Source organism: Nerophis lumbriciformis, linkage group LG04, assembly GCF_033978685.3.
Source record: "Nerophis lumbriciformis linkage group LG04, RoL_Nlum_v2.1, whole genome shotgun sequence".
NCBI lineage: Eukaryota > Metazoa > Chordata > Actinopteri > Syngnathiformes > Syngnathidae > Nerophis > Nerophis lumbriciformis.
The window spans coordinates 20,875,864-20,888,339 of NC_084551.2; the positions used below are offsets into that span (position 1 = coordinate 20,875,864).

At 38.8% G+C, this 12,476-nt stretch overlaps 1 protein-coding gene across 1 annotated transcript; it reads left to right on the forward strand.

The window, feature by feature from the left end:
- Window positions 1-276: 276 nt before the first annotated feature.
- Window positions 277-11,155, forward strand: cmtm8b (CKLF-like MARVEL transmembrane domain containing 8b). The gene is made up of 4 exons (XM_061944949.1): window positions 277-408; window positions 4,023-4,196; window positions 4,278-4,397; window positions 8,131-11,155. Exons 1-4 carry the CDS (start codon window positions 277-279, stop codon window positions 8,215-8,217), a joined length of 513 nt encoding a protein of 170 aa, XP_061800933.1. The 3' UTR covers window positions 8,218-11,155.
- The last annotated feature ends 1,321 nt before the right edge of the window (window positions 11,156-12,476 follow it).

Below are 12,476 nucleotides of genomic sequence, written 5' to 3' on the forward strand. Positions count from 1 at the left end.
CCCCCCCCCCTGGCCATGAAAAAGGCAGTACAATTACAATTTAAAAGAAAAAGAAAAGAAAGAGAGAGAAAAAGAATAACAGCACACAATACATATGTAATGTCCAGGAAATAGATTGACCTAAACCCAAATAAGTGTTCCTGCATAAGAGCCAGTACAGTATTTATCAGATGCAGAAGGGGGGTGTCCTTGTTTGATTTTGGTACCGGAATACAGCTTCCTCGGGAACATCAACAGGCTCACTGGGAGCACACAGACTATTTGCACCAGTGCATCATGGAGATAACCACTATGGTGTTGGATCGCAGGCCTCCTGCCCTACCAGAGTGCAACGTTTCACCTTCCACCTTGGCCTTCGACCAGCGTTTCACATCAACTGCTCAGGGGATCTTGCTCATTGCCGAAATAGTAAGTTTGGAATGTGCAATTTATTGTGTAAATCCAATAATGTGGACCTTATGAAAGCTGCAAACCATAATGTCATCTAAGAACCTGTCCTCTGCAGTGGACATTAGTTGTTTGCATTACAGGGCATTTGTAACGCTAACAAAGTAAACAGAGCAAAACAAATGTCCACTGAAGAGGACACTGGTATATTGTACCATGCATGTAGCACAACAATGCATGTTTATTTAAGAATTTATTGTTGAATCTCTCAACTGAAATAACAATATTGCAGTAATGTTGATAGAAATGAAGCAATTGTCCTAACTTGTTGCATCACATGTAGGTAATTATGTGATAAAAAAAAAGAACAAAAACATAAAACTCAATGAAAATAACGAAAATACCTGTCATTGGCCAAAAAGACGTTTTGCAGGCAGTAACTAAATCACTATTCTAAATAACAAATTACCGCATGAATGCACATCATAAGGCTAATTATTAGACAGATAAGTCACAATTTCTACATTTATACTCTATCAAGTATGTTCCCAAGTGGCAGGTTTCAAGACTACTAACTAGTCCCTTTGAGGGTCACAACTGAAAGACATGTGCCCCTAAAATGTGTAATGAAAATATATCTTTCATGCAAATAATGTTTTTATAGAAGCTAAACTAACATTTAAAAAAAAAATAAAACAAACCACAAGGAAATCGGATGTTAATCAAAAACACGTAACCGTCTTCCTCCTCCCCCCACCGCCCCCGTCATTGTCTTGCTTCCTTCCCAAATCAGCTGAGGAAAAAAAAGTCAGGACTTCTATTCTAAAAAACAAAACAAAAAAACACATAGTCTGGCAGGCTGCCACTAATAGTACAAAAGGCAGCAAAGGGAAGCGTTAGGATATATACAAATGCAGAAAGACAAAGTGTTGCATAATTTGAGGATGGTTCAAATTGGGTGATTTTTGTACATGAAAGTAATACTGAAGTGACTAATGGGGGATTTTGGGTATATTTTCATGTTTAACATTAGAATCATTTTTGGGCTGTAATGTGAAACTTTCAGCAAGATACTTGCTTGAAACAGGAAAGGCAGGTTTGATTGTTTGTGAAGGGTATTTTGTTTCTTTAGCTCAAACCTTTATGATTCAGAGGCGTTCTTCGTTTTTTCTGCAACGTTTTTTATTTGATAGTCTTGATAATGTTACCATCCTGGAGTAAGTATTCATAGTGACCACTAACTTTCCCTAAAAACAACATGTCTTCCTTTTTTTCTTCTTCTTTCTATCCCCTCCTGCTCCGGTCCATTAATATAAATGGTAAATGGGTTATACTTGTATAGCACTTTTCTACCTTCAAAGTACTCAAAGCGCTTTGACACTATTTCCACAATCACCCATTCACCCACACTTTCACACACCGATGGCGGGAGCTGCCACGACCCATCAGGAGCAAGGGTATTTCTAATGTATATACTTGTTCTTATGCTTTCTGAACTCACTATGTTCTCTGCTCGCTGTACATATCCTACCAAGTCAGACCTACACTGTTTCAATGCCCATTTCTCTGATGATGCAATTGTTGATGACTGAAGTGCTGTTATGGGTTGTACTTGTACTTGTACTTGTATAGCGCTTATCTACCTTCAAAGTACTCAAAGCGCTTTGATACTACTTCCACATTTACCCATTCACACACACATTCACACACTGATGGAGGGAGCTGCCATGCAAGGCGCTAACCAGCACCCATCAGGAGCAAGGGTGAAGTGTCTTGCTCAGGACACAACGGACATGACGAGGTTGGTACTAGGTGGGGATTGAACCAGGGACCCTCAACCAAACCCTCCTCATCCCACCCCCCGGATTGTAAATAATGTAAATAATTCAATGTATATACTCTATTGATTAACTTGTGTGATGACTGTATTATGCTGATAGTATATATTTGTACCATGAATTGATTTACGTGGACCCCGACTTAAACAAGTTGAAAAACGTATTCGGGTGTTACCATTTAGTGGTCAATTGTACGGAATATGTACCGAACTGTGCAATCTACTAATAAAAGTTTCAATCAATTCAATCAATCAAAAGGGTGAAGTGTCTTGCTCAAGGACACAACGAGGTTGGAGTAGGTGGGGATTAAACCAGGAACCCTCAGGTTGCTGGCACGGCCACTCTCCCAACTGTGCCACACTGTCCCCACTTTATTAAATCATTTGAATAAAGTCAAATACAAAAAAGGCAACAAGAGAAGTATCCCACACTTCTATTTTGTAAAGTAAATGTGTACAGCAGATATGGGCATCTACATCAACAATATGATTTGTTTTAGTGGCTGGACAGGACAAAAAGAAAAAGAAAAAAGAATCCTAAAAAAAAAGACGTGTTTTTTGAATTGTGAATTGTGAATGACGCAGTTGAAGTACCAATGTACGTGCAAATTTAAAATCGATTTTCAAAAAATGCATGAATGTGCACAAGAATGTCTGCAACTTGAGGACAATATAGCAGACATTAGACATAAAAAAATCAAAAATCAAAATATTTATAAAAACAATAACAATACAAACATATAGCAAACATTTCACAACCCCTGTGCAGTACCTTTGCGGATTCCCTGGGAGTAAATGTAGATACGAATCATCATAGATCCCCTTTAAGCATGTCCGAAAACAAATTCAATTATTGAATTACCATACATCACAGCTCACTGGATTGTGTTCAACCAACATTTGAAGAGTCTTCGAGGTAATAGATTATAAAACTATGCTCAGAAAAAGTAGCTAGGGTGGAAATGAACCGATTGTTTACCTCGTCCCCCATGCATGTATACTAGGACAATGCAAGTAGTGTAATTTATTAGTTAAAATACACTATATTGCCAAAAGTATTTGGCCACCTATCCAAATGATCAGAATCAGGTGTCCTGATCACAGGTGTATAAAATCAAGCACTTAGGCATGGAGACTATTTCTACAAACATTTGTGAAAGAATGGGCCGCGCTCAGGAGCTCAGTGATTTCCAGCGTGGAACTGTCATAGGATGCCACCTGTGCAACAAATCCAGTCATGAAATGTTCTCGCTCCTAAGTATTCTAAAGTCAACTGTCGGCTTTATTATAAGAAAATGGAAGAGTTTGGGAACAACAGCAACTCAGCCACTGGAGCTGGCCCCTTCCTCTTCCAACATGACTGTGCACCAGTGCACAAAGCAAGGTCCATAAAGACATGGATGACAGAGTCTGGTGTGGATGAACTTGACTGGCCTGCACAGAGTCCTGACCGGAACCCGACAGAACATCTTTGGGATGAATTAGAACGGAGACTAAGAGCCAGGCCTTCTCGACCAACATCAGTGTGTGACCTCACCAATGCGCTTTTTGGAAGAATGGTGGAAAATTCCTATAAACACACTCTGCAACATTGTGGACAGCCTTCCCAGAAGAGTTGAAGCTGTAATAGCTGCAAAAGGTGGACCGACATCATATTGAACCCTATGGGTTAGGAATGGGATGGCACTTCAAGTTCATATGTGATTCAAGGCAGGTGGCCAAATACTTTTGGCAATATAGTGTATAGCATCAACTAAAGCACAATACAAACATGAACCTATGCTCTTCTCTCCTGCAGGTGTGTGGCATAATGGTGTGGATTCTGTTGGCAGGCACTGATTATTTTAATCTCTCTGCCTTGTGCATGGCCCTCTTTGTTTCCATCACTTGCTGGGTCATCACCCTGTGCCTCTTTATAATTTACCTTACCGGGACCCAAAACAGGATACCCAAGGTCCCCTGGACTACACTGGTAACACACACACACAATTTAAATTATTTAATTTAATTTTACTGTACTTTTAATCTGTGGTCATGTGTTTGTCTTGGCTAGTCAGTGTGTTTGAACAGTGGTGACACAGCTCTCTATCTGCTGATAGCAGTGCTAGAAGTTTACTCACTGAAGACTACTGTCGCCGGACGTCACAACTACAACTGCTGGGCTGCGTCGGCTGTAAGACTTTTTAATTTGTATGACCGTGCATTACTAGAAGCTTTAGAATTAAGAGAAAGACAAGCAATTGTTCCTCACAGTTTTTTTTTCTTAGGAGGATATGTGACTCAAACCCTAAAGTGCAAAGAAAACCAAGTTGAATTTAATTGGGATTGGTGCGATATACAGCAGCAGTGTTTTGTTATCCATAGGGCCGGGCCCATTGATGGGCCGCGAGTAACCCCTGGAGGGCCGTCCAAAAATATCTGTTTCTCAGCTGTGCTCCGAATGGGCTGCAGCGGTACTCAGTTGTAATACAATATCAAACAAAGAGAAGTAGTCTGGAGCTAAAGTCAGAGAGACATTTCTTAAGCGCAAAAATTATGACTAAAGTGGTGATGCTGTATTTTCATTTGCACTTTAAATTAGTTTAAGTTGAGTTCGATTTTTATTTTTATTTTAGTGCTGTGTAATTCTATGTAAAAAATTGTCATCAGTTTTTATGAGTCCCTTTGTTTGCAGTGTATCTGATTAATATTTATGTTTGTAATCAGCCTGACTGACACCTTGACAATAGTCTTTGTAATTAACACATGCTTCCATATCATTTGAAAATGTTTATACTGTTTAACTGTAAGTAGGTTAGATATAATTAGTGATTACGATTAAAATCAAGAGTAAGATTATCAGTTCAGTGTTAATATTTGAGAGGGCCCTGGCCCCCTCTGTAGTGGAAAAGTCTGGGCCCGATGTCAGAAAGGTTAAGAACCCCTGACATACAGTAAATAGTGTGACGATCTGTCACTTCATTTCTGTTTGTTTCCTTGTTTTGTATTCACTTTCTGTCAGTGCTCTTGTTTTGTTTCCACTTCCTGCTTGTTCCGCTGCGCGCTGTGTTTTTCCCCTCACCTGCTGTTGATTGGCAGCCGGTCCACACCTGCTGCCAATCAGCATGTTCCTATTTATGCCTGTCTTGCGCACTCCTCACTGCTCAAGGATTGACTATTGTTTAGAACTATACATGCAAGACTGCTTCATTTTCCTCTGTTGATGATATTAAAAGCATCTTACCTTCTCTTCGCTCTCCTGGTTCCTGCATCTTGGGGTCGCTACTACTTCAGCCATGCGAGTTCCTGACAAATAAACTGCTCTTGACTGAAAACAGAATCATTGGGTATATTTTCGGAATCGCAAGCTGCAAATGCTACTTACAAAAATGTAGGGATATTCGGGTGAAATTTTACAATAAACCTAATATTGTTCTGAATGTCCAACTTGTCAATGTTTCAGTACTTTTGTACAACAATGTGCTCTTTAACAAGGCTCTGTATCAAATTCTCCACGACAGGTTGGACTGTTGGTTTTCCTGTGTCCTGCCATAATTTCCAGTTTGGTGCTTTTATTCTATTTTTCTGTTTCCTGTTTGGTGGCACCTTACTTTTGTTTGATGGTTCTAGTCGGCGACATTAGGGCTGCAACTAACAACTACTTTGATAGCCGACTAGTATTTTATAGTACACTTCATAATCGCTTTACTAATCAGATTATGACGTGTACATATACTCAGTCTCTTGGCTTTTGAATTCAAGTTGATATATTTTTTGGCATGTACTAACTAACTAATCAAGACAATAAAGATGACTATCTAATTAAAAAATATGTATGTATACCAGGGTTCTCCAATCTCTTTTCTTTTGAGAGCTACTTTTAATTGAAATCGCCAAGAGCTACTCATATTAGTAAAGTTTATTTTGATAGCTCATTTGAACCCAACCCCTAGGGAACAAGCTTGTTTTTCCAGAAAATGTTGGTATCCACAACTCACATTTTGAATTAAAAATCAACAACAAAAAATCGGTTAATCAATTTTGTAATTTTGTATTTTAGTATTTATTTCCTTGTAGTTCAGCTTTTTTAATCACTACTAGGTAGGGTTGCAAGGTATACCGGTATTAGTATAGTACCGCGATACTAATGAATCATTTTCGGCACTATACCGTCTCTGAAACGTACCGGTCCCGCAACCCCCCGCGCCCGCGTCGAAGTCATGTCGTGCTGGTTTACGAGCAGACGAGCATGTTTGGTAGCACACAATCACGGAGTATTAAAAAACAGACACAGTGTGTAGACAGAAAAGGGAAAACGGACGCATTTTGGCTTAAAAACTAAAGATAAAGGTGAAGTTGTAACACTGAAACGCCCGCAGGAAGAGGTGCTTTAAGATATGGCTAGCTAGCTAGCGGCTAACGTTCATCCGCGGTCTGCAGTGTTTTAGCGACTTCTAAATCACTAATCCTGGTCTCCATGGCAACAAATAAAGTACGTTTCTTACAAGTATCATCCCTGCAGGACGAGGAATAGCTAAACATGCTTCACTACACACCTTAGCTCGCCGGTGTCAAAATGTAAACAAACACCATCGGTGGATCTACACCTGACATCCACTGTAATGATATCAAGTACAGGCACGTATCTAGTCGATACTACTATCATTACGTTGATATTTTTTGGCATCACAATATCTTCTTTTGGGTTTTTTTAAATTTATATTATGTTTATAAACTCAGGATATCTGTCTCTGGACACTTGAGGACTTTAAATATGACCAATGTATGATCCTGGAAAGACTTGGTATCGGATTGATACGCAAATTTGTAGTATCATCCAAAACTAATGTAAAGTATCAAACAACAGAAGAATAAGTGATTATTATATTATAACAGAAGTGTAGACAGAACATGTTAAAAGAGAAAGTAAGCAGATATTAACAGTAAATGAACAAGTATATTAATAATTCATTGTCTACCACTTGTCCTTAATAATGTTGACAAAATAATGGAATGATAAATAATACAATAAGTTACAGCACATGTCAGCAGACTAATTAGGAGCCTGTGATTGTTTACTTACTACTAATAAACAAGTTGTATTGTATGTTCACTATTTTATTTAATGTTCCCTAAGAATTTTTGTTCAAATAAAGCCAATAATGCAATTTTTTGTGGTCCCCTTTATTTAGAAAAGTACCAAAAAGTATCAAAATAATTTTAGTACCGGTACCGGTACCAAAATATTGGTATCGTTACAACACTACTACTACGGCTACTTTGAAAAAATAAAAAAGGATTTTGGGCTTGATTTTTTATGATTGGCAACATTTCAATTGTATTGAACAGTGCAGTGCGGTCACTGTCTCCGTGCTATTTAGTGGTAATCTGTCATGAGATAGAGGCAAATTGTCTAAAGTAGACGGTTATACATATAGTGGACTTTGAGCAAATAATATTTTATCTTTTGGTGAGCTACCTAAAATTACCTGCTGAGCTACCGGGAGCTTATAAGGTTTAAGTTGCCCCGACTATCATTGAAAAATGGAATTTGTCGGCTCCAAATTTTGTTTCACATTTTTGTAGACAATGTCATCAAATCAATGCACCCGGAATAGGTTACTGTAGATATGAATTACCCTTTTCAGGTACTTGTCTTCTGCGAGTCTAGGCAAGTAGGGGCAAAGAGTCAGGGCATCTCATTGGTAAAAAATGTTTTGGTAGCACATGTTTTGACAATGAAGTAAACCGTTGGAAATTGGTTGAGATATAAGCAGTTTATGATTTATTTTCAATATCAAATGTGTCCTAGGGTTATTAAAACACATATACTGCAACTGTTACACATTGTGTGTATATTCACATGTTCATCACTGACAGACTAACCAGTCAGATTTCTTAATATTTTTTCTTTTTACTTCCCCCAGTGTTTCGCATTCCTGACAGCAGTGTCTTATGGAGGCAGCAGCTATCTCAGCTACCGTGCCTGGAAAGCCACTAAAGAAGAGCAATAGTACTGTGTCTTATTTTGTTGTGTTTCCCTGTCAAGGAATGTGTGCTCTTATTGTAAGAGGCCAATGCTTATTCCAGTCAAACCTGTACAACTATGCCACATATGAGCGTAGACGCCATCAACTAGCTTTTGATAAGCAGGAAAACAATGTAAAAAACAAACGATGATACATTCAGTTCAGATCAGTTCAGTTCAGTTCAGTTTCAGTTTATTTCGAACATGCATGCGATGCAATGTAATGCATCACATATTTCTAGTTGTTTCATTACAGCACGTCCGAAAAGGAGTAGGAAGAAGCTGAGCTTATTTAATCCTACCCCTTTTCATACCATAGCAATTTTACCCCATTTCCTTGTTCTCTGTAACAGAACAGTGAACAAATGATATACCATAGTAAGTAAACAAATATTAAATACATACAGTAAATATTCTTTATCTAAAAAAAAAGAAAAAAAAAGAGGGTTCAATATCTTCATCATAATTATTGTTCTGTGTACTTTGTGAACACTTGTACTTTGAACAGTCTCTTAGACTGAGTCATATTGGTGCTTTGTTTTATTTCCTTAGGTAATCCATTCCATAATGTAAATCCACATACGGGTATGCTAAAGGTTTTAGGTGCTGTACGAGCATACAGATGTACAACTAAATGTCTGAGCAAGAATTAAGCTAAATATTCAGAAAATATGCAAATATCTCACCATTTTTCGCTCTCTCAACGCGCTCATATAGGCCCAAATCTCTGATAGCCAGTGCTGGAAATGCAGAAGTGCAGTGCCAGTGAGGAGAAAGAGCGAAACATGATAGATCATTAATAATGGTGCTTGTGATTGTGCATGAAAAAGTTGAAAACAAGGCAATCAAACAGCTGTGAGAGCTTGGTTGGCTGGTAAAATGTATTTCGAAAAATGTATACAGTATCAATATTATACATCACATATTTTACATATTTTCTTTAGATGTCCAAAAAGGAGTAGGTAGAAGCAGGGATTATCTAATCCTCCTCTTTTCTTATGGACTCTGCGTTCTGCCTTATTTATGGGAAACAAAACTTGAATGACTCTCCACCTCGCTGTGGGCAGTCGCTACACGTTCGTTGTGCATATTGATTTTAAAAACGTTCCACACCGTAGCAATTATTAACACATAGTATCCTGTTCTCAATTTACATCAATATGTTCTAAATACATCAGCTCTCATCATAAGTAGTTGAATCAGTTACGATTTGCTTAATGAGATGGATGATATTTAATTTTAAATAAATAAACCTTCAAGGTACTCAAAGCGCTTTGACACTATTACCACATTCACACACACATTCACACACTGATGGCGGGAGCTGCCATGCAAGGCGCTAACCAGCAGCCATCAGGAGCAAGGGGTGAAGTGTCTTGCCCAAGGACACAACGGACGTGACTAGGATGGTAGAAGGTGGGGATTGAACCCCAGTAACCAGCAACACTCTGATTGCTGGCACGGCCACTCTACCAACTTCGCCACGCCATCCCCAACCCAAACACATGTCATTTATCAGAATTCTTCTTCTTTGTACTTTGTAAACACTTGTAATTTGAACTGCCTCTTTAACTGGATCATATTAGCATTTTGTTTGATTTCTTTACTTAATCCATTCCATAATTTAATTCCACATACTGATATGCTAAATGATTTAAGTGTTGTACTTGCATGCAGATGTTTTAAGTTAGATTTTCCTCTAAGGTTATATTTCAACTCTTTTGTTGAGAAGAATTGTTGGACATTCCTGAGTAGCAGGCTATAGTTTGCTTTGTGCTTAATTGTAGCTGTTTGCAAATGCACCAAATCATTGAATTTCAATATTCTGGATTTTATAAAGTGTTTGTATGTGGTCTGTATCCAACATTATGTATTATTCTGGCTGATCTTTTTTGTAACACAGTTAGAGAATAAAGTGTAATTTAGTAATTATTTCCCCATATTTCTGCACAATAACTCGGATATGGTGACACTAGCGAGCAGTAGAGAACATGAAGTGAACTTTACTTCTGCGTCAGACAGAACTTAGGATAACTTGTTTCTCTTGGTTCTTACACTGAGTCAGTGTGTATTATTTCATATATGTATCTTTATTATTTCGCTGTGTTGTTACTTATATGATTGTGTCACATATGAACATTAATTTGCTGTAAACAGTGTGATCATGGTCATGTTATGTTGCAACCTGCACCGAGTTGACACACTCCCTTTAGAGTTGGTTTTAAGAATATGCTTTCAGTGGCCTTGTGGATTATATCATGGGTTCTTAACCTTTTTGCCCTCGTGGCCTGACCTATCCAATACAGACGAGCCCGTGGCCCACTTAAATATTAACACTTACTTTTGATTTTATCGTATTCAGTAATTACATCTAACCTGCTTAGAGTACAGTCCAGCAGGATAAACCTTGTCAAATGATATGAAACCATGTGTTAATCACAAAAAATATTATCAAGGCTGAGGTCAGGAGGGTTACAATATATATACTAAAAAAATATACTGCAGAAAAAAAGATGTCTCATAAAAACTGATGACAAATAAATGTACAGTACATACAATTATGGAGCGCTAAAAAATAAATATATTCTAATTAAAATAATAACAAATGAAAATGATATGTTCTTAAATAAAATGTTGATAAAATTAAAGTTCAAATGAAAATTCAGCTTCACCACTTTAGTCATAATTTTTGCGTGTAGGAAACTTCTGTGTGACTTTGGCTCTAGACTTTGTGTGTTTGATATTGTCATTAGGGGTGTAATGTAATAAAAATGTAATTTCATTACATTATTGTGGCAGAGCAAAATATTGATACTGTGGTGGGCCCTAGGACCATGCTCACACTCAGCAGAATGGGTGTGGTTTTTATGTCTTCTTGGGCACACTGTTAAGGGGCCGTTGTTGTGATATGAACATTCATGTTGGCAGTCTTACAATAAAGACCTGAGAGAAACAAAGTTGTGTTTCCTGCATTTGCAACAATGGTGACCCCGACAATGTTTCACGCAGAAGAGGAAGTTGTGTTTTCATCGGCCATGTCGCCCCAAATCCAGCAACCTGAATTTGTTGCCGCAGCGACGAAGCTTCCGGAGTTCTGGCAGAGCGACCCGGTATCATGGTTCCAGCACATCGAGGCACTTTTCCACCTGCAAAGAATCACCGGTGCCGACTCCCGGTATTATATGGTTGTAACAGCCCTCGATCAGGCAACCACTCGCCGTGCTATGCAGCTGTTGCGAACACTTCCACAGAACGGCAAATACGCTGCCCTCAAGGATATTCTGCTTCGGAGATTTACTCTAACTCAGTGGTCCCCAACCACCGAGCCGCGGTCCGGTGCCGGTCCGTAGATCGAAAGGTACCGGGCCGCACAATAAATGTAAGTAAAAAATAAATAAATAAAAAACTTTTTTTTTATTTATTTTTTTTTTTTAATTAAATCAACATAAAGAATGCAAGATACACTTACAATTAGTGCACCAACCCAAAAAACCTCCCTCCCCCATTTACACTCATTCACACTCATTCGCACAAAAGGGTTGTTTCTTTCTTTTATCTTTCCATGCTCACACTCAGCAGAATAGGTGTGGTTTTTATGTCTTCTTGGCCACACTGATAAGGTGCCGTTGTTGTGATATAAACATTCTCATGTTGGTAGTCAATCAATCAATCAAAATCACAAGTGTCTCAAAGGGCTGCACAAGCCACAACGACATCCTCGGTACAGAGTCCACATAAGGGCAAGGAAAAACTCTCCCCAGTGGGACGTCAATGTGAATGACTATGAGAAACCTTGGAGAGGACCGCATATGTGGGTAACCCCCCCACCCCCCCTCTAGGGGAGACCGAATGCAATGGATGTCGAGTGGGTCTGACATAATATTGTGAGAGTCCAGTCCATAGTGGATGCAACATAATAGTAAGAGTCCAGTCCATAGTGGGGCCAGCAGGAAACCATCCCGAGCGGAGACGGGTCAGCAGCGCAGAGATGTTCCCAACCGATGCACAGGCGAGTGGTCCACCCCGGGTCCCGACTCTGGACAGCCAGTTTTGCAATAAAGACCTGAGAGGAACAACGTTGTGTTTCCTGCATTTGGCACAATACATAACTAAAAAAAGTGGCTTCATTTCATCATTTATTGTTTTTAACATAAACGGATGCAGTCTGAGTCATTTAGAGCAGTGTTTTTCAATCACTGTGCCATGGCACACTGGTGTGCCGTGAGATACAGTCTGGTGTGCCGT

Excerpts from the sequence above, each read along its gene's own strand:
- cmtm8b (XM_061944949.1), top strand. The coding sequence starts at position 277 with ATGGAGATAACCACTATGGTGTTGGATCGCAGGCCTCCTGCCCTACCA. Across the intron at positions 4,197-4,277 it reads AGGTCCCCTGGACTACACTG|TCAGTGTGTTTGAACAGTGG; the intron begins GTAACACACACA and ends TGTCTTGGCTAG. Across the intron at positions 4,398-8,130 it reads ACTGCTGGGCTGCGTCGGCT|TGTTTCGCATTCCTGACAGC; the intron begins GTAAGACTTTTT and ends TACTTCCCCCAG.